The 23018-nt window shown below is 44.8% G+C and overlaps 1 pseudogene and 1 gene segment (V, D, J or C); one reads left to right on the top strand and one right to left on the bottom strand.

Annotated features, from left to right (window-relative positions):
• Positions 1–28: 28 nt before the first annotated feature.
• On the top strand, positions 29–20267 carry LOC129064940 (immunoglobulin heavy variable 4-38-2-like). The segment is given in 6 exon segments: positions 29–74; positions 160–473; positions 2382–2411; positions 14931–15001; positions 19950–20020; positions 20107–20267. Coding segments are annotated over 6 exon segments (693 nt in total).
• Positions 20268–22084: 1817 nt separating this feature from the next.
• Positions 22085–22770, bottom strand: LOC129064941 (peroxiredoxin-2-like; annotated as a pseudogene).
• Between the last annotated feature and the right edge of the window lie 248 nt (positions 22771–23018).

A 23018-nucleotide genomic window follows, 5' to 3' on the forward strand; every position in this document is an offset into this window, starting at 1 on the left:
CTGGGGAAGGCAGACCTGAGTGTAGAAGATGAGACTGCTGGGTTTCCTCCTGTGCCTGCTGACAGCCCCCCAGGGTGAGTGCCTCAGACATCAGATCTGGGTCTACGGGATGGTGGTGAATGTACATGGCTGACAGCGACTGATGGTTTTTGTTCCCAGGTGTGTGGTCCCAGGTACAGCTGCAGGAGTCAGGCCCAGGAACGGTGAAGCCCTCACAGACCCTCTCCTTCACCTGCACTGTCTCTGGATTCTCCATCACATCCAGTGGTTATGCATGGAGCTGGATCCGCCAGTCCCCAGGGAAGGGACTGGAGTGGATCGGGAACATAAATAGTGGTGGAAGCCCTTACTACAGCCCATCCCTCAAGAGCCATGCCTCTATCTCCAGGGACACTTCTAAGAACCAGTTCTCCCTGCAGCTGAGCTCTGTGAGCACCGAGGACTCAGCCGTGTATTACTGTACAAGAGACACAGTGAGGGGAAGTCAGCAGGAGCCCAGACACAAACCTCCCTGCCGGAAACAGGAAGGCTATGTTACTGGGGCCTCTCAAGACACCAGAAGAAGGAGTGTAAAACTGCACTGACACTATTTTTCAGACTATGACATTCCAGGACAAATTCTGGCTCCACTATTCCTGGATCAGCACTTGCTTCTGCTCCTGGGGAGACACTGGCCCAGTTTCCATGGTGTTACTACTGTTGAGGCTTCAGGCAGTGCATTCTGAGAATGGGGACCTGTACACTGTGAGTCAGAGTGACCTGCCATGCCAAAATCATGTCAGTATTGGCTGCATTGTGTGTACAAGGGTACCCTGGCTCTGAATGTCCCCAGGACGAAACAGCACCTGCTCACTATGGACTCTGCAGGCTAAATGTAGAAAAATTAAAATATGTATTGGACACGTTGTGACTCTAAAGATTAATCCTATTAGAGTATTTACCAAACGTAAGAAGATAAGGGAACCATAGTCAGTGAGGGTATTTCTACAACTTCTTTATATCTGAATGTCAAGGATCTGGAGGCCCTGATCCATGACAAAAAACCCCAGCAGGTATTAAAGCCAAGAATTTGTCCAGGTGTCTCTGATTTAGGAAAATATGCGTTCTCTAAAATGGAGCTTCTCCTGTGGGGCTCATTCTTCTGTGGAAGGAGTTTTGTGTGCACAGAGCTCAGGGGCCTGGCAGGGGACACATCAGAAAACAATGACTCAAACTTGAACCATGGCCATCCCATTGATCATGTTCCCTGGGTTCCCTCCCCTCTTCTAGATGGAGTCATGTAATTGGGTATAAAGTAATTTTCCTCATGACTATGCACAACAGAAGATGTAGACATGGTGAAATGTGGGTCTTTCTGTGCTGTCAGAGCATCACCTGCAGCCCCACAACCCCACACAGCAGTCCTGAAGGCACAGCCCCTCCCCAGGGACTAGTCCTGGAGAGTCCTTCTCCTGGTGGCAGTGGCTACAAGTAAGGACCTCCTTTGCTCCTGGGTTGAGCAAGGGACAAGGGACAATCAAGAGGCCTTTCCACCCACACCTTTCTCCTCTGCACAGGTGCCCACTCCCAGGTACATGTGGCCCCTATGGAGGCTGAGGAGAGGGATCCTGGGTCCTCAGTGAAGGTCTCCTGCAATGCTCCTGGATGTATCTCCACAAGTTATGCTCTGTGATAAGCTCCTGGAGAGTCCCTGTAATATATGGATGGAGCAACAGAAACAATGGGAAACCATTCATAATATTTGCATGAACATTAATTGATTGCCCTGGAGTGTCATCTGCAAGAACTGTTCTAATTACTTGCTTGTCATTCTCAGGAGGGAGCTGATCTTCTCTGGGTTCCCCTGGAAAGGTTACAACCAACTGGAGTTGAAGTGCATATGGCAGAGAGACCTGAGAGAAAGATGCTGTCTTTAGGGGAACATGCCACTTGGTAGGCAGTTTAAAAATCAAGCCAAGTTCCAGAACTGGGATGGCTCATTCAGGCAAGTAGAGAAAGCTCTGTGATGACTTTGAATCTCTAACATGGAATCTTAATGGCTTGAGATAGGCTTTTTGTGGCATGTGTCTCATTACCCCATGACCAAGTCTGTTTTTATAGGCAATGCAGTGGTTGATAGGGTTGATAGGGTTGATGTGTCCTGACTTTTCTGAGGTTTCTGTGGAGAAATACTGATGGGTTGTGGGATGTGCAGAGGAGCCCCGGGCAGCCTCCTGCATTATCTGAGTCTCCTTTCCAGTTCACCCTCTGCTCATGTGCCTTTTCATATTTATTTATTTTTTTTGTATGCCTGCTGCTAGGCACCTGAGTGTTCTCCCATGGAGAAATTCTGTACCTATCCACTTTTTCCTTGCTTTCATTTAGACTATGTCCTGCACAAGAATTTTTGTTCTTACTCCTTCTGGGGGAAAGTGTGTCAGATGTTTTTTGCAACCGCTTCCTGCTATACAGGGCTGTTATTTTCCATCAGAGCCAAGAGATCCTTTCTCTCAGTCTAAGGGGAGATGAGGCCTGGCAATGGAAGAGTGTTGCAATGGTGTCTAGGGTTGGTGTTTCCTGATTAGGACTTAGGGCTTGTAACCCGGTGGAGTCAGGTTGTAGTATTAATATCAATAAAAGAGAATAAGGAGCCAGAAGATTTTAGTATGTAGTTCTGTTCGTAAGTTAAAAAATACAGCACTGGGGACATTTCACTGAAGTAGAGTTTAATGTCTATAACTCTGTAGTACCGAGTCTACTGAAACATAATTTCTCTATGTAGAATCACCCTCATTTTTATCCAAAAACCTAAGACTAATTCATTTACTGCATTAAGTTCAGTTTCCATTCAGTTAGGATACTGGCATAAACATAACAGAAAAATAATTGATTGTGTAGACTCTGTTTAATATGCTACGCTGAAATCTTGTAAGGAAATGCAAGATGGAGCTTTAATTACTCTATGTGGCACAGAGGCCAATACACCTCTTTGCTATTAGGCTTTACCTACAATGCCTATTACTTTGGGGCCAGTTCATTAAGTTCTTGAGGCCTGCCCAAAGTCTGGTTCTCCCTTGCCACCTATCCGGAAAGCAACCTCCACACCTTGCCTGGGAAGACTTCCATGAACATTTTGAACAAGCCAGACTGTGTCAAAATTCCAGAGAGATGCAACTTGGCTACAAATATAAATACCTAGATATTGTCTATTACAGTATAATTTACCAAAATGATTAAATAAAAAGCAAGTTTTTTTCTATATGAAAATCAAAAATATTAAAAATTAGGAATACTTGCATCAATAGTATCAACACTACAGTAATCCTTGATTCATTCTATTCCATAACCCATTTTTTAAAATACTAAAACAGGTTTAGTTTCAAGAAATAGGAAAGGATCAATTAAAATAACATCATTGCCACAATCAGGTTATTGAGTATTAAAAATATTGGTAATATCAAGTAGCGTCAACTCTGAAAGGAACTGGGAATTCATAGAAACATTTTCTTTATCTTAAGGCAGTCCTTCTTGCAGATTTTGCAGGGCTGGTTTGGTGGAGATGTATTCTTTTAGCCTACCTTTCTCTGGGAAACTCCTTATTTTACCTTGCATTTTAACTGAGAGCCTTGCTGCTGGGTAGAGTACTCTTGGTTGCAGGCTTTTGATTTTCCTTACTTGGGATATTTCTTGCCATTCCCTTCAGGCTTGTAGTGTTTCTGCTGAGAAGCCAGATGTGAGCCGTATCAGGGTACCCTTATATGTTATTATTGTTTTCTCCCTTGCTTGTTTTAGGATTCTCTATTTGTCTTTGATATTTGCCATTTTAATGATGATGTGTCTTGGAGTGGGCCTCTTTGGGTTCCTCTTGAATGGGACCCTCGGTGCCTCCTGAACTTGTGTGACTTTTTCTCTCCTCCAATTAGGGAAGTTTTCCATCATTACTTTTTCAAACAGGTTCTCTATCCTCTCCTCATCCTCTTCTTCTGGCAAACCTACTATACGGATATTATTACATTTCAGATTGTCCTGCATTTCCCTAAATGCCTCCTCATTCTTTCTGACTCTCTTTTCGTTTTCTTGCTCGTTCTGGGAGCTTTTTTCTACCTTATCCTCCAGCTCACTGATTCGGTCCTCAGCTGCATCTAGCCTGCTTTTGATTCTTTCTACTGTGTTTGCCCTTCAGAAATTGTATTCTTCATTTCTTCTACTCTCTTATTGATAGCTTCTATGTCCTCTTTCATGATGGTGTATTCTGTAGTAAGTTCCCTGTAGTTTTCCTGTAGTTTTTGGTATTTCTCTCTGAGCTCACTGAGCTCACTGAGTTTCCTTAGAACTGTTGTTTTGAACTCAATATCTGATAGTTTACTTGCCTCTATTGCTTTTAGTTCTCTTTCTGGGCATTCCTCATTTCCCTTCAAGTGGGGTGTATTTCTTTGTCTTCCCATTATTTGTGAGACTCTTCTCTTTTGCTTCTGCATCTTAACTTGATCTGTCTTGATTTCCTGACTCTGTGGTGTGAACCTCTGTGGTTGGAGATGACTGCTTTTTACTTTCTGGATCTGCCTCTGATGATGTCAGATGTCATGCCTGGATGCCATGTGGCAGCTTGTTTGAGACTTCCAGGAATCTCCTGTGTGTGGCTGTCTCCATCAGCTGTTAATATATTCACTCTGCACTCAGTAGGCTGCCTTAGACAGCTCAGGGCAGGGCCGAGTCCCTCCTGGGCGCAGGGTTATTGGGTCCACTCAAGCTGCTGCAGTATGAGGGAGGAGTCCGCACTGGGATCTCGCCAACTACTCTCTCTGTTCTTTCACCAAAGTCTCCATCCCCAGTCTCTACTCAAGCATCTCTAACCCACTCTGCCCCTGTCTTTGCTGGATATCAGTGTAAATGGCTGCAAATACAAATTTATGTGTTGGCCCTTTAAATGACTCTTTTTGTCTCTAGCCACCTGTTTCTGGCAGAGAGCAACCCTGCCACTTTTCGCAGCTGGCTGTTGACTGTGTACTCTTTGGGCTCTGGTGCAGTGGGCTAGGGATCCCCAATGTTGGTTTAGACCCTGCTCTTCTCTGGGGGCTCCAACTGGACATTTCAATATCCTTCTGGTGCTGCCACCCATGGGTTGCCTGCCAGCCTTCTCAGGTCTGTACCACACTCCTTACCAAGTAGATTGCACTAAAACCGATTCTTCTGTCTCCGAGGTTGCAAGGCTCCTCTCTCACTCTTGCTCAGTTGTTTGGTCCAGGTGATTTCTCCACAATTTAGTTGTAATTCCAGGGTGGTCCTTGGAGGAGGTCAGTGTGACTTCCACTCACTGCTCTGCCATCTTGGTCTCTAATCACCCATTATTATATGTTAACTATATGCCAATATTTCTATATCTTCAAGTATTCCATTAAGTTCTAGTAATCTTTATCTCATTCCAAATCTGTGATCTCAAAATTGATTCCCACCCAGAATTAAAGTGTTTAGAATATGTCATATCCTTTCCTTGGATCTTCCTGAGGATATAATATATTTGTAATGCCATCATGATGAAATATTAACTGTCCCTAAGGAACAGAAAATAACCTTAAACTGACATGGTTTTCGAAATTATTATGTGAACAGAAACTTTCTTATCTATAGCGATATTTCAAGATATCTTTATATTACAAATGAAGTATCAGTACTTTATAGAGTCTTGAAGATTTCCATATAATCTGTAAACATCCATTTTAATGATAAAATGTGTAAAAATGGAATGTTTATATTTATTTTTCTTTTTTTAAATAAAGTCACAGTTTATTAAAGGAAAAAATGATTTACTTATTTTTAAAGTTATTTCTGTTTTTTTTAATTTTTCAAATATCTTTTTTTAAATGTTCAAAGATTATTTATTTTATTTTTTTAATTTTATTTTAATTTATTTTTTCAAATACATTTGTCTCTGCCTACCCCCCACCACTTTCCCTTGCCCTTTCCCTCCTTCCTTGCCTCAGTTCTACCCCTTTGGTTTTCTCCATGAGTCCTTGTTACATGTTCCTTGACTTTCCCCTTCCCTTCCTTTTCCCTGCCTCCCCTCCCTCCTTTCCTCTTGTCTCTTTTGATTTCTTTTCCTTTCAGTGTTGCTGGTCTTATTTTCCTTGCATCTTTGTATTGTTGGTTAGGTTCCACTTATAGGTGAGATCATATGTAATTTGTTTTTCTCCCCCTGTCTTATTTCACTTAGCATAATGCTCTCGAGTTCCATCAAATACCTTTATCTTCATTTACCCACCACCACTTTCCCCTACATCTCCTACTGCCCCTACCCCACTCAATCCTTCCCCACCTTGGCTTCCTCCAAGTGTCCTCATACTGGTTCCTTGATTTGACCCTTCCACTTCCGCTATTCACTACCCTCCTCCCTCCTTCCCTCCTTCACATTTCCATTGGTTTCCTCTTTCTTTCAAAGTAGCTGGTCATATTTTCCTTGCCTACTTGCTTCACTGATTGGGTTTCACTTATAGGTGAGATTGTATTTTATTTGTTTTTCTCCACCTGATTCATTTTACTTAGCATAATGCTCTTCAGTTCCATCCATGTTGTAGCAAAGTGTAGTAGCTATATCTTTCTCTCTCTTGTGTAGCATTCCACTGTGTAAATATATGATGTTTGTTTGATCCACTCACACTCTGATGGACACTTAGGTTGCTTCCAGCACTTGTCTATTGTTAATGTTGCTGCTATGAACATTGGGGTGTATAGCTTCTTTTGAATCAGTGTTTTGTGGTTCATAAGGTATACTCCCAGCAGCGGAATCACTGCGTCAAAAGGAAGTTCCATCTTTAGCTTTCTCATGAAATTCCACAAGTTTCCCACAGTTGTTGCAGAGATCTGCATTCCCACCAACAGTGGAGTATGTTTCCCTTTTCTCCACAACCTCAGCAGCACGTGTTTGTAGATTTATTTATTATGGCCATGCTTACTGGTGGGAAGTGGTATTTAATTGTGGCTTTAATTTGTATTTATCTGGTGGTTAGTGATGGTGAGCATCTTTTCATATGTCTCTGGTCCCTGTGTATATCCTTCTTGGAGAAATGTCTGTTCAGGTCCTTTGCCCATTTTTCAATTGGATTCTTTGTCTTCCAGAATTTGAGCGGTGTGAGTTCTTTCTATATTTTGGAGATCAAACCCCTGTCTGTAGTATCATTGCCAAATATATTTTTGTTCTTTTTTTAAATTTTATTTTAATTTATTTTTTCAAATACATTTGTCTCTGCCTCCCTACACTACTTTCCCTTACCCCCTTCCTCCATCCCTCCCTCAGCTCTTCCCCTTTGGTTTTGCCCATGAGTCCTTGCTATATGTTCCTTGACTTTCCCCTTCCCTTCCTTTTCCCTGACCCCCTCCCTCCTTCCCTCTTGTCTTTGTTGATTTCTTTTTCTTTCAGTGTTGCTGGTCTTATTTTCCTTGCATCTTTGTATTGTTGGTTAGGTTTTGCTTATAGGTGAGGTCATATGGTATTTGTTCTTCGCCCCCTTGCTTATGTCGCTTAGCATAATGCTCTCCAGTTCCATCCATGCTGTCGCGAAGTTTAGTAGTCCTTTTTATCTTCCTGCTGGGAAGTATTCCATTGTGGAAAACAGTGTGGAATTTCATCAAAAAGCTGAAAATGCAACTGCCTTTTGATCCAGTGATTCTCCTGCTGGGACTATACCCTAAGAACACCAAAACGCCGATACAAAAGAACCTATGCACCCCAATGTTCATAGCAGCACACTTTACAATAGCCAAGTGTTGGAAGCAACCTAAATGTCCATCAGTAGATGATTGGATCATTGTCAAATATATTTTTCCATACAGTTGATTCTTTTTTTTTTTCATTTTGCAGAGGTTTCCTTTAGCCATTCAAAAGTTTATTACTGTGAAGAAATCTATTTCTTTACTTTTTCCTTCACATCCATTAATGTAGTGGACATTTTAGTGAAATTGCTGTGTGGGATGTCTGAGAGTTTCCTGCCAATGTTTTCTCCTTGGACATTTATTTTTTCATGACATATTTAATGCTTTTATCCATCTTGAGTTTATTTTTCTGTTGGTGTCAGTTGGTGGTCAAATTTAATTTTTACATGTAGCTGTCCAGTGCCATTTGTTGTAGAGACTATTTTTATTCCATTTTATGCTTCTGCCTCCTCGGTTAAATATATAATTGACCGTAGAGACATGGGTTCATTCCTAGGTTCTCTCTTCTGTTCCATTGAGCTATGTGTCTGTTCTTGTGCCAGTACCAGACTCTTGATTACAGTGGCCTTGTAATATTGTTTGATGTCAGGGATTTTGATCCCTAGTACTTTGTTTTTCTTTTGCAAAATTGCTACAGCTATTCAGGGTCAGTGATAGTTCCATAAAGTTTTTGGAAATGTTCATTCTCCATCTGGGAAATACATCATTGGAATTTTAATAGGGATTGTGTTCAATCTATAATTTATTTTGGGGGTAGGATAGACATTTTAGTGATGCTAATTCTTCCAATCCATGAACACAGTATATACTACCCTTTATCTGTGTCCTCCCTAGTTTCTATCTGCAGCGTTGTATAGTTTTCTGCATATAGGTCTAAATGACACGTTTTTATGTCAGCTCCCTCCTACATGGCATAACATTGATGGTTCTCAATTAATGTCTTAATTTGATTGCTATCAAGTTCACCTGGTCTACAGAGCACTGAAGTATCATTGAGTGAGAAATGTCCACCACAAAATTTATAAACAACTTTGGATACATTTGATCAGTCACAGAACCTTCTCCATTTCTCCTGCAAACTTTTTTTTTCATTTTGAAAATTTGTTGCATTTTCATCTTCCTTCAAATAGTAAAGCATAACATGATGAAAATGTTCCATTTTCTTTCCTTTTTCCATAATAAAGTGGATACAGAAAAGTTCACCAATTTTGATGTATTTTTGCAAGTGCTTGCTAATGTGACAGCTGTCACAACATAATTTAACACATTTATTTCAAATTATGTTAAAGACAACTATGTACTACAGGAGTCATCTTACAGAGTAAAACAAACCTTTAGCTAATTGATATATCGATGACTAGATGAATATGTGAGGCTATTTCTGATTACCCATGTATACATGGGTCTTGTTGTGTGGTGTCAGCCACTATCTGAGAAACCACATGTCCCAACTTCTGGAATCCTTGGGGGCTGGATATAATAAACCAGGTAATTCCCCTTCATCATACTTCTCAGGTCCCTGTAAGTGTCCTTGGTCATCACAGAGATAGGAACATATTTGAGGAGCTGAGGTAGGAACAGTTACGGGAGACAAAGGGGGTGTCCACCTGCCAGGCTACCTGGTCAGCCTGACTCATCGTCACCAGACGTCGTGGCCAAAACAGTATCCTGCTGCACATATGAATGATGTGTCTCTGGGCACCAAAACACAGGCTATAGGAGAGCCAGTCTGACATCTTAAGGCCTTTGTCACCATGCAGCTCCTTCCTGAAATCACCACGTTGAAGGAAATGGAGCTCCATAAGGGACAGACATGAGAAGGTTGGACAGGGCCAGTGTCATCCAGATCTAAAAGGCCTAGAGGGGCATCCTCAGGGTGACAGAGCCCTCTGCCAGACTCATGTCCCCTCTTGAGGACAACTGTCAGTGCAAATAGGGAAAGGGAGGATCCTCAGAGAATCCAGGTCTGAACCCTCTATCCTGGCCCCTTGCTGAAAAGAAGACAGTTAGAAGAACTTCCCTGGGTGAGGCAGCTGAGGGAACTAGGTGATAGATACAGGGTGTGGCCGAGGGACTTTAAGTCAGATAGGAGGTCAGTGTGAGTCCAGGCACAAACCTCCCTGAGGGAGACAGGAGAGATGGGCTCCAGGAGACACTCAGGACACCAGGGACTCTCAGGAGAACCAGCTGATATCTATTATCTATCTATCTATCTATCTATCTATCTATCTATCTATCTATCTATCTATCTATCTATCTATCTATCATCCATCTATCTATCTATCTATCTATCTATCTATCTATCTATCTATCTATCTATCTATCTATCTATCTATCATCTATCATCTATTGTGTAGAGAGAGTGTCAGGAGGGAAAAGAAGAGGGAAGGAAACATCCACATAGAAGAGATTGCCTGTCGCTTGCACAAACTGGAGCCTGGATGCAAACCCAGGCATGTGCCCTGACTGGAGAACATTTGGTTTACATGTTAACATGAGCCACAGCAGCCAGGACTAAAATATTTCCTGTGGAAACTCTTTAAATAAAGAGATAGCCTGGCTCTCTTCACATACATACACAAGCCTCTATGAGAGAGACAGGATGGTGGGACTGCAGGGGCAACATAGGACACAGGGGGCATCAGTGCCGCTCAGGGTCACTCATGAGCACAAGGGACAGCATTGTCATCATGGAGCCTTGAAAGCACCAGGGACATCAATACCACCAGGGAGTTCTCATGACAGAAGTGGACATCAGAGTCACTTGGGCACACTGATGAGCACAAGAGAAATCAGTGTCACCACGGGGGGATCAGGACACCAAGAGGTATTACTGACACCAGGGAGGTAAGTGCTATTATATGGAGAGGTGCAGCTCAGAGGAGAAATTCTGGATGTGGAAGGTGACAGGTTGCACACCTTTTTTAATGTGCTTAATGTCACTGTGTGCACTAAAAATATATTAGCCTAGAGAATGTTTAAACATATGAGCAAAACCCTCAGAAGGGGTGTGACTGTTCCATGTGTTTTTCCAGAGAAAACCCTCAGAAGGGGTGTGACTGTTCCATGTGTTTTTCCAGAGAAATGTTCCATGTGTTTCTGGGAAGAGGGGGAGCCTGGATCAGGAATTTGGGTCATGGACAACCCTCAGCTGAGAGCAGTGCGTGAGGTGGAGGTATGGGATCAAGGGCAGTGGGTGAGTCACATCCTGAGAGAATGCAGGACATGACTAGGACCTGGAGCCTCTTCAAGATGTGATATGGGTGGCACATCACTAGGGCCCTGCACTCTTTGACTTACAGTGTCACCAGGGAGAGTTGTGGGGATGCACGACTGTCCATGGCGCTCACCACACACAGGGCCATGTCGCACATAATGTACCCACCATTCTCAGGAGATAGTTTGTCCCAATGAATTTTCACTTTGCAGCATCCTCTGAAAAGCTAACATGGAATAGGAGTGAGATAAATAATGAGACCTTCACCAGGTTCCACTTTTCTGTGTCACAGTCTCTAAAGTTCCTTGAAAACTGGGACACAGAGACACCCAGGTGCCCACCTGAAATGTTTTTCTGAGCAACATCACTGGGAAAGGCAAGGAGAGGTACATGTCCCATCTAAGGGCACCTGGGGAAGGTGAGGAAATACAGGGCTGGCCAGGGCCCTGAAAAGGGACCCAGTTCCTCTCCATGTATGGGGAGGGGACAGGAAGAGGTTACCAAGCACCGATGTACACTGGGTCACAGGTGTGCTGTTCACTGGAAGAGGTGTTCTCACAGCTTCTCTCTCTTGGCATCCACCTCCCTTTCCTTCATGCTGGGCAAAAAGGGCAGGTCCTGGCACTCTACATGTGCCCCCTATCCCTGCAGAACAGTTGTGACAAAATTATAATCAATGCTGTATCGGTCCGATGTGGCTACAACCACCCGTAAATCTCACTGCTCCTGTAGAAGAAGGAGGAATCTCCTGAGACAATTATCACCTGAAGAAATCTCTTAGCTGGTCCTTACGTATTCTCAGTCTTCTGGATGAGCCCCAGTCCTTCCTGTGCATTCTTAGATGACGAGCACTGCAGTGGGGAGTTTCTGTGGATGGAGGGTGTGTGAGACTCGCACAAGCAAACCTGGTTTTCAGCATTTTCCAGGCTGTAGAGTCAAAGCATGTTTTTTCACTTCACTCAAGTGGTTTAACAAAAAGTACAGCAAATTAGCCCTTTGGTTTCCCTCCATCTGTCACATGGCCCATCATGAGCTCCCAGTCCCATTCCCAGGACATCAGCCTCCAAGTCCCACCCCCAGGGTCTGAGGCAAACACATGGATGGCCGGTTCCAAACTGACCCTCTATATCGTCGAATCTGGTTGCATCCTCCTCACACATCTGTGGACACTGCTAGACTAGAGTCAGAGCCTGTGTGTCTCTGGGTGAAAAGCCTCCAGGGCTAAGGCCCCCATGCGCTCAAGGAACCCGAGAGGCCTCCTGAGCAGCTCACCTGTGGGAGGGGGTGGCACGGACCTGGGGGAACTGCATTGAAAGGAAGGACACCGAATCTATAACACCTGTGTCCGCTGCAGCTTCTGGGCTGGACCCTGGGCAACAAGTCCTAACTTGCATGGCTTATTCCCTGGAGCTGGAATGAGACAGAGGCTGCACCTGTTCTGCCACCTGCAGAAACAGGTGCCTCAACCAGAGCAAGGGAAATACTTCTTTATTTTGCCATATTTTTACATTAAAATGTACATTATGAAATGATGACTATCTTATCTGGAAAGGATGTGCCTCCTTTGTATGTTTCTTTACACTTGGGCAGATGTTTGGATGAATGTGACTCTGTTTTAATATCCTCTTGAATTATATATGAAATTAAATTTGCGTGATCCCTCTTCCAGTCCAACTTTAACTGTTAAACCTAGAACGAAGTCCTGTTAATTGGCATGATTCAGAGTTGACTCATAACCCAACTTCTATTCTATACCTGACCTTCGCCATCAAGTCCCAGAGAATAAATGTCTTCAGGGCACAAAGACAGTGACCTCTCTCTCTCCCTTCCTATCAGAATGGAGTACACCACATGCAAATTACTGTCTCAGTTCCAGGTTAAAACCTCCCCTGGGCTGTGGAGACTCACAGCTTTCTCCTCACAAAGGTCTGAGTCTCTAGGGAAGACAGACCTGTGTGTAGAAGATGAGATGGCTGGGTCTCCTCCTGTGCATCCTGAGAGCACCCCAGGATGAGTGTCTCAGATGTCATACATGGGTGTATGGGTTGGTGTTGACTGAACAAGAATGACAGCGACTGTTGCTCTTTCTTTCCAGATGTCTGGTCCCAGATATAGCTGGAGCAGCTGGGCCAGGGAACTCTCAAGCCCTCAGAGACCCTCTTCCTCAACTTCATTGTCTCTGGTGAATCCATCACCAGTGGTTATGATTGGAACTGGATCTGTGAGCCTCCAGGGAAGGGGCTGGAGTGGATCGGGAGCATAGACGATGATGAGGACAATAACTACAGCCCGTCCTTCAAGAGAGCCGGGCCTCCATTTCCTGGGATATGTCCAAGAACCAGCTCTCCCTGCAGCTGAGCTCAAGGAGTACTGAGGACTCAGCTGCGTATTACAGTGCAGGAAGCACACTGAGTGGAAGACATCAAGAGCCTAGACACAAACCTGCTTGCAGGAAACAAGAAGGCTGGGCTCCAGGTGGCCCTCAGGTCACCAGAAGAAGCAGTGGAACACTACACTGACCCTGGTCTACAGTCTCTCAAATGAAAGGACCAACTTTATGCTTCAACTATTCCTGCATCGGCACCTGCTTCTGCTCCTGGGGAGACCCTAGTCCATTGGCTACTGTGTTACTACCATCGAGGCTGCAGGCATTGCAGTCCGAGAATGGGGATCTGTACGCTGTAGGTCAGAGAGACCCTCCTCCACAAAACAAGTCAGTGTTGGCTACACTGAGTGAACAAGACTATCCTAGGTCTCAATCTCCACAGGACAATCCAGGACCTTCTCACCATGGCCTCTGCAGGTGCTAGGTGTTGGGAGAACAGAAAACCACAACAGTGGGAAATCTCCCATCTTCATGTCAAGTGTCTTTGCTTTTATTTTGTCATTAAATACGTCACTCATATAGTTCCGGTGAGAACTGGAATCCTGTCCACATGAAAGGAAAAAGAAGAGGGAACTGGGGTTATTACTTCTAAAAGTATTTGTATGTGTTTGTGTTTGTGTGTCTGTGTGTGATTAATTGAAAAGTAATAGTACATTTGAATTAGGGCCATGTGCAAGGATACTCACATGGGAACAGCATATAGATGAACCTGACGACATCAGTGTCCCTTAGGCCTACTGAGAGCTTCTGCACTCAGGGATGTTAGCTGAGTCAGTGCCTAAGGCATCTTCAGCAAAGGGGCACCATGGTGGCTTCACAGTGCCCAGTGTTGGGGATCCCTACAGAGTCACTGGGGATTTCTAAGGACATTTCTGTTTATCCTGAGTCATCTAAACACATGGTGTCTCGGAGGGAGCATCCTGAAGCTAGGGCTCAGTTTTTACTTCTGGAAAACAGATATGGAGAATCCGATGCCCTGTCAGGCCAGAAAAGACCCTCCCTTGCAGGGCAGGGTTTGGGCAGCAGATGGCAGTAGGGCCCATTATCTTAGGACTGCTGCCCAGGAGCAGGTAGGAATGGAACTGAGGAACCATGTCCCTGATGGAATTGGTAATCTTGTCTTCATCAAAACATCTAAAATATGGCTTTGACATGGTGTGACTCTAAATACCTATCTCTCTCATAGTATTTACCAGACTGAATAAGACAAGAGAGGCACAGTCAGTAGGAATATTATAATGGCTTCTTTATATCTGACTATTAAGGAGCTGGAGGCCCTGATAGAATAAATAAAACCTAGAAGCATTAGAGCCCTGAACTGTCCAGGTTCTCTCTGTGTCACTCAAAGTTGTTTTCAATGAGGAGCTTGTCCAGTGAGGCTCGATATTCTGTGGGTGGAGTTCTGTGTGCCGAGAGCTCTGAGACCTAGAATGTGGACATATCAGATAACACTAGTTGAATCTTGAACCCTGATCATCCCACTGATTATGCGCCTCCTCCCCCTTCTCAATGATGGAGTTAGATAATCAAGTATGAACTACTTTTCCTCATGATTACACAAAGGAGAAGAGGTGGACGAGGTTAAGTCTTGGCCTGTCTGGGCACTGAGAGCATCACCTTCAGCCACACCCTCCCCTACAGAGTCCTGAAGGCCCAGCCCCACTTCAAGGACTCATGCTGGAGAGCCCTCATCCTGGTGACATGGGCTACAGGTAGGGGCCCCTTTGCTCCTGGGTTGAGGAGGGCACCAGGGGCAGTCAAGGTAAGTACCACCCTGTCCTTCCTCCTCTCTTCCTGTGTCCACTCCCAGGTGCAGCTTGCGGTATCTGGGGCTCAGGTGAAGAAGCCTCGGGCCACAGTAAATGTCTCAAGCAAGGCTTCTGCCTACACCTCCACCAGTTTCACTGTATTCTGAGTATGACAGGTCCCAAGACCAGGCGTGAAATATATGGGCTTGCTCAACACAAACACTGATAAACCCACATAGCCTAGGGCTTCTTGTTGAAGAACAATGTTCTGTCTTCATGATACCCCTGTCACCTGGATTTTTTGCAGATTAATGCTGTGATGTCTTATGACACAGCCTTGTATTACCATGCAAGAGACTCAGTGTGATCACCCACTTCCTGAGTGTGTCACAAATCCATAGCAAGTGGCATGGTTGGACTGGGCTGAGGGGATGACAGGGAGATGGGCCTCCTGACTTCCTCACACACAGTCATGTAAGCGAGACTGGTACTGATGCTTCTAGGGGCACAGAAGAATCCCAGGAAAAAGTTTCAAGAGTCCGCATGCACTGCAAGGAAGACACAGGGAAGAGGCTCCTGCAAGGACCTCTGTTATTGTAAGATGTGGTCCAGAAAGAGGTTCCCCACCAGAAGTCACATGAAATGTCATCAAATGCAGGCCAGGGTACCTGAACCTTCAAAAGCCAATACTCCAGTGTCAGGGGCTGAAGTAAGAGATAGCCATTCTAATCAGGCTCCAGTCCCCCAAATGATGAAATACTCTAATCTCAAAACCCATTAACACCTTTCACTGTGGTTATGTGTATTATAGGAAGCTAGAGTGACAAAAAGCACAAATCGATCATGGGCTGGGACTGTGGATATGCTGACAATATCTTGGTTGTAACAATATCATGGACCTTCACGGTCATCTTCTAGAACTGTTTAGTGCCTGGTAAACTTTTTTCTTTGTGCCATCTGTGATTCCTAAATCTGTGGTCAAGGCTGTTTCTTATACAGCAGGACTGGGAATGGTCAAGTCCTGCTATATGCTTACAAAAACTGTCAATATGTGTATTTTTATAAGGAGAATAGTATATCTTAATATACTTCTATTTTATGATAATAAACAGCAGTATAAAGTTTTTATTCCATGGTATAAGTCCCCACTTCAATTCTTCCTCCATTTCTATGGAGCTATTGACGGCCTTTGAGCTTCTGAAGGAATGGAAAACAGGAGCCTGCTGGAAAGGAATATCATTGAGTTAAAAGCAGATGTGTACTTTACAGGCCCTTAAGAAGCACATACTGCTTTACTGTGATAGTAAAACCAAGTCATTAGAAATCTTTGAAACAACAAAGACAAGCTTTATAAAGAGAAGAATGGTTAAAAGTAAATTTAAAAAGTGTCTCCTCTTTACACCTGTTCTCAGTGGTATCCATATAAATAGACACATAAACCAATGCGGAGTTCACTCAAACACAGGGATATGGTGATGCAACGATTGTTGATGCCAGGCAGCCAGTGCATTTTGGGGATGCTGGTTCCGATCTGAGCTCAGGTGTCAGTGTAAGGGCAACAGTAGGGGTTGATGGTAATCAACCAGTTAATCAATCAGTTAAAATCCTGCTGGTTCTGCTACGACACAGTCTAAGGGAAATAGATTACCTAAGACTACTTTATCTAGAGACTCTCGAGATTCCTTAATATTAGCAGGTGAGATGTCAGTTTCATTGGCTATGACATTTAAAATCTTAGAGAGATTCTGAAGTACATGCTGTTGTACAGCTGCTCCCGACGAATGTACTAGAGTCCATCTAAAGAAACATTCATCGTGTGGGATTTCTTCAGGGAGATCTCATGTCTTTTGGTGAACTGATTCACCATCTCCAGAGAAAATGCCACAAGCATGTTCTACCTGTGAAGGGAGAGTGTGAGAGCTAATTACACACCCGTGCATTACTGTGTGGGAGACACAGGGGGGAACCAGCATGAGCCCCGACACAAGTCTTCCCAATGAGACAGAAGGGCTGAGCTGCAGGGGGCACTGAGGACTCCAGGTGGCACCCAGGTCCCAGTGCCTCTTCAGGAACAGGGCACTTGTAGTCTTTGCCTCATCCTTGGCCCAGGAGCTTCCTCTCTCTCTGACATTCAACAATCAGATACCTGAGAAAACCCTCACCATGAAGAATCTAAAGCGGATGCCCATCTTCTACCTAAATGCATTAGCAGACACAGGTGATCTCTGACTGAGAAAGGCATTTCATTAATAGCTGTGTTGTGCTGGTTGGTTTTTGTGCTGGTCTGAATGCATTACAGGGAGCCCCAACTACTTTCTGAAACATATTCTTGTGTTTGTCCATAATGTGTTTATGGGGGAACTATCCTTTGAATAAGTGGCTCATAAAAGCAGATTGTTTCCCACAAATGGGGACCTTTCACTGGACTGAGGGAACGTTGAAACAAAGATGAAAGAGGCAAAAGTGAGCCCTTCTTGTCTGTGTGCTGCCTGCTGTGTCCTGGACAGGGGTCCTCTCCTGCCCTGGACTCTATTGCCCTCACGCTCCAGACCAGGTTATGACAGCAACTCTCCTGAGTCTGCTTCCTGCAACCATAGCTCATGGGACTGCGGGATGTCTCAGGATCAGAAAATAAGCACACATTTTTTTTTATAAACATAAGTACAAATATGCTTTTGCTGATTCTCCTTTTCTGAAAAAATATGCCAAATCTGTCATAAATCAGATGGCATACAAGTTTTCCCAAATTTCCCCATCAAAGCCTACACAAGAGTTAGCTTGAAACAGAACCAGGCACTAGGTGACCACAAGGTTGATCACATCATTTCATGACATGTTAAAATTTGTACAGCTGTTACCAACCATTCCCTGTTTGCCCTAGACCTCTGAGGCCCTTTGACAGTACCAGATGCTCATGAATGCAGCAAGGAGATTCCTGAAGACAGAATAAACAACACTGTGTGGCCTGAGAGCTCTCTGAGGCATCTTCAGCAGGACAAGCTGATGATATTCAACAACACACTGGTACTCAGTGATTGATATTGCAAAATAATTTATGCATTCATCTTGAAAATAGTTCACTGTAGTTTCCTTTCCAGTGGGAACATTTGTGATGTGCATTTACTGAAATGATACAGATGTATTTCATTCCTCAAATCCTTGAATGATTGCTCAGAAGGGATGTCTTCTTGATGCAGGTCCCAAGAGTGATCACACATTATAATGAGAAGATCAACATGGAAAGTAAATATTCAAGAACTAAAATGACCTGTTGGTAACATAACTGGCACCTGTGTGATAAGCCTAGCACAAGTCCAAGGTCCTGTGGAAATGGGGCCTTTCTCAGTGCTCTCCTAGGCAGGACACAACTGTGACATTCCCCAGACAGGGAAAGTCAACCAGATGCTCTTCTCTGTCCCTGGAACTAAGTGAGATCTCAGTAGCTGCCAGGTTTCTGGGCTTACAGAACACAGAGTCCATATGTGGAACATCACCACAGCTCCTCCATGAGAGACCCTGGAGAAGGCCACCTTTGAGAGGGAACCTGAGTAAACCAGCAGTGTCTGACTCCTCACCTGTGTCACCTTGTTCACTGTGAGAATCTCCATGAGATTGGCTTGGGAACCAGGTGCAGAAGGAGGTGGTGGTTCCTGAAGCCACTGAAAGACACAGCTCTGGGTCACAGAAAAGTGAGTCTGAATGTAAGATGCTGGGGTCTGAGTTCCAGGGCAGGAGGTCGGAAGAGAAAGCAATCATCAGGATGAATCATCCAGAATGGATGAACATCCAGGGTGCCCCCTCACGGGGCTGGCCTCTTTCACTTAGGAAGTCACACCCAGGCTGAGAAGTCATGTGGGGTCCCTGATACATACAGTGAAGAAGGGAGACTGTTGGTGCACTAAAAAGAAAGTCATCACACTGTGTGTGTACATGTGATTTATTGAAGAATAGAAGTGCACTGGGATTTGGGCCACATGCAGTGATACTCAGACAGGACCTTCAAGCATAGGAACCTATACATCTCTCAGCTCCAGGGTATGGACTCCCCGGTACATTCATAGGGCCTTGATTGGGGTTCCTGGCTTAGCCACTGGGGTTTAGTAAGGCCAGCTGTCTGTGCAGAGATGTTGAGGCACATTGTGTCCTTGAGGGAGCAGTCTGAAGTGAGGGCACAGCCTTCAATTCTAAAATGTCCCTGCCGTGTGAGCGGAAAAAGGACCCCCTCTGCAGGGCTCTGTCAAGGCAGCAGGCGGCACACAGGACCCATGAACTCAGAGATGCTGCCAAAGAGCAGGTGCAGAGGGAGGTGCAGAGGGACTTCCTGTGAGCGCCTGGGTCTTCCTCTTTCATGGAAATATCTAAAATAAGAGTGGAATATGGTGACTGTAAACATCCTATTTGATCAGAGCATCTACTAAACTTGAAGTGATGTAAGAACCACAGTTACTGAGGATATTTTTAGGTATCCTTTACACATGAATTCCAAGGAACAGAGAACAGGGATTGTTTTATTAACACACTTGATGCAGAATTTTTGAGACACACCCTGAGCAAGGACAAATACTTTAATGTATCAAGCCCAGAACCGGTCCAGCGGTCTGTGGTTACTCAAAGGTGTGTTGCTCACAGTAAGCAAACTGTCCTCTGGGGGATTATTCCACAGTGGGAGGATCTATGTCTACACAGAGCTGAGACGCTGGGCAGGGTAAACATCCTCCAACAGTGATGAGGACTTGGACTCAGTCCTCTGCTGGGCATGGTCACTTGTCCTCAGTCTTATCTCAGGTGGAGAAAAATATACAAATATGATATGATGTCCTAATGAATATGCAAATTAGGAGAATTAAACTAGGTTAAATGTGGTTTGTCTGTGCCCTGAGAACATCACCCGCAGCCACGCCCTCTCTTGCAGAGTCCTCAAGGCACAGCTCCTCACCATGGACTGGAGCTGGAGAGCCCTCTTCTTGGTGGCAGTGGCTACAGGTAAGGGAATCCTCAGTCCCTGGGTTGACAAGGGGATCAGAGACAGTCCAGGAGGATATCCGAGCACTGATGTCTCCTCTCCACAGGTGTCCACTCCCAGGTGAAGCTGGTGCAGTCGGGGGCTGAGGTGAGGAAGCCTGGGGCCTCTGTGAGGGTCTCCTGCAAGGCTTCTGGATACACTTTCACTGACTATCCTATGAGCTGGGTGCGACAGCCCTCAGACAGTGCCCTACAATACACGGGCTAGATGAACACAAAAAGTGGGAAATCAACGTATGCCCAGGGCTTCTAAGGTCGATTTGTATTCTCCATGGACACCTCTGTCAGCACTGCCAACCTGCAGATCAATGGCCTAAAGTCTGAGGACATGGCCGTGTATTACTGTGCAAGAGACTCAGTGTGATGACTCACATCCTGAGAGTGTCAAAAACCCTGAGAAGCACAATAGCTGGGCTGGGCTGATTAAATGACAGGGTGATGGGTCTCCTGAATTCCTCTCACACAGTCTGGAACCTGACACCAGGACCGGTATAGCCAGGTGCATATCAGAAATTCAGAGAAGCATTCAGGAGACCAGATGCACTGCAAGGAAGAGGCAGGGAAGATGTTCCTTAAAGCACTCCTGTTATTCACTATAATTTGTGCAGGGAGCCCATTGGCAGCTTCCCTGTAATCTGAATAAAGTTTTTTGAGCGTGGCTTAACCCACAAATCTTGGTCAAGGACACGTTGTGGATTTGAACTTAATGACTCCCCTTCAAGTTCTTGGACATCGCTAACTTCTCAACAATGGAAGTGCACTTGGGGAAAAGTAACTACAAGGCAGAAAAGGATGGATTTCATTCACTTGTCTCTGAGCAAGCATCACAGACGTGACATTCTGGGTGCAAATTCCAGGGTTAAGTGTTCCAGGTTCCAGCACAGTCTATGGCATCATAGTGTTCTTTCTGTTCTCCCTCAGGGTGAGATCCTGAGGACTCTCTTCACCTGAGACCAGAGCTCTGTGAGTGTCCCTTTCCCTGGACCAATACTGAAGCGGTCACACATCAGGGAACAGGGAACTGGCATCAGGGAACCCTTTCCAGTGGGAGACCACGTCAAGCCTATACTATATTCCTGTGGGAACTGAATCAATTGCCCCCACATGTGGCCTTGAAATCCATACAGTCTGTGATCAGTGTGTGAAATCCCTTCTATGGACTAGGGCCAAGGCACTAGCAGGCCCGCCCCAATCCAGTGACTTCGGGGAAGTGCTGTGGACTGAATGAAGCTATTACCCGAAATGTATGTGTAAAAATCTTCCTCCCCAAAGAGGATACTATTAGGAGAGGGGTTTCAGGAGACGTTTAGGTCATGAGGTTGCCCAGGGATGAGGTTAGTGTCCTTCTCAATGAGCCCAGAGTGCAGGCTGGTCATTCCACAATATGAAGACCCACAAGAATTTCTCTTATATCTACCAAAATGAGGATCCTCTACAGAAGGAACCACCCTGGAGTGACCAAATACAGGTCTGGCTGTCTATCAGTTCAAAAGGCAATACTCACATTGCAGGTGTTGGTATAAAGGAAAGCGGCTTAGTTCTGGTGCTGACAACCAGGAAGATGAGGGTCTGTCTTCTTAAAGGCCATGTTAATATTTCAGTATAGGCAGGGGCTTTTATAAGAGGGACAAGGAGAAGAAAAAGATCTTGTGGAGAGGTTGTGGATGTCCAGGTAGTGACCTTGTTAGTCCCAATATTGATTTTTAATGTCAGCATCCTGACACTGTTTGATGTCAGGTAACTTCCTGAAGTTTAGAGATCTTTTTCACTCAAAATCATGGTCAAGGTCATTTCTTTTCCCAGCAGGAAAGGAAATGCTGCTGGTTGCAAATGGTTCTAATGAAACTCAGTATGAGTTTTACAAATTTATTAGTACATCTCTTTTTTTTTTTTTTTTTATGTCCCTAATACTTTATTAGTCACCTCTAGTACTGTTCCTGGTCGAGCGAATCCAGAGATGAGTCACTGTTCACCATTCATCTAAGGATACAAAAAGGCTTCGGGCAAGCCCTTTAGGGTGACAGACTATGGAATATGAAGGGGCAGATCTGCCCTTTCCTGGGCCATCACGGGGCACCCATGTAGGGTCCAAGAGCCCAAGCCTGGCACCTGTTTGTCAGCCTGGTTGTGTTTTGAGAAGCATTCCCTGCGGTCAGCCATACAGGGCTTGATGGTATCACTGCCTGGCTTCCAGCCAGTGGGACAGACTTCCCCACGATCATAGCTGCACTGAACGGCCTGGGCCAGCTGAAGAGTCCCATCCATGCAGCGCCCCACATGCAAGTAGTTGATGGTGATTTGGGGAAGGACACTCTTGCCATCAGAAATAGAGAGGCCCCTGTAGGCAACCCCCTCATCTTCCCTCAACACGCCATAGTCATGGGAAACACTTCTGGTTACATCAGCCAGCAGGGGCATGTTCAGAGAGCCCAAGCCTCCATCTTTCCTGGGCATGTTAATCCAAGCCAGGTGGGCCACGAAGATTCCCAGCACCTTGCAGCCCAGCTTGTGGAAGGCCTTGGCATGCTCGCTGAAAGCGATGATGTCCGTGGGGTACACAAAAGTGAAGTCCAACAGGTAGAAAAAGAGGAACAAGGGGAAAAAGTCCCTCTTTATTCTGAAACCGTCACCTCCTTAAAGGTGCCATCACCTATGACTTTGGCCTGGAAGTTGCAGGTGGGATTTCTGACATGAGCATTTGCAGAGGCCATGACTGAAAGCTGTTTGGAGAAGGGTGGGATGCACCTTCAGCAGATTGGCTGACTCATGTTCTCAGAGACCTCACCTTTATGAGTACTTCTTATTCGAATTGTATTTCATGGAAAGTCACACCAGTGTAAAGTTTTTTATGCCCTATTTATCATGACTGTCAATTAGTTCTCCATACTTATGAAGATATTGATGTTCTATGAGTCTTCTTGGGCAATGAGAATCCTGACATCCTGTAAACCAAATTTCA

Source organism: Pteronotus mesoamericanus, unplaced genomic scaffold (genome assembly GCF_021234165.1).
Source record: "Pteronotus mesoamericanus isolate MK-2021 breed Mesoamerican mustached bat unplaced genomic scaffold, CSHL_Meso_final contig_170, whole genome shotgun sequence".
Taxonomy (NCBI): Eukaryota; Metazoa; Chordata; class Mammalia; order Chiroptera; family Mormoopidae; genus Pteronotus; species Pteronotus mesoamericanus.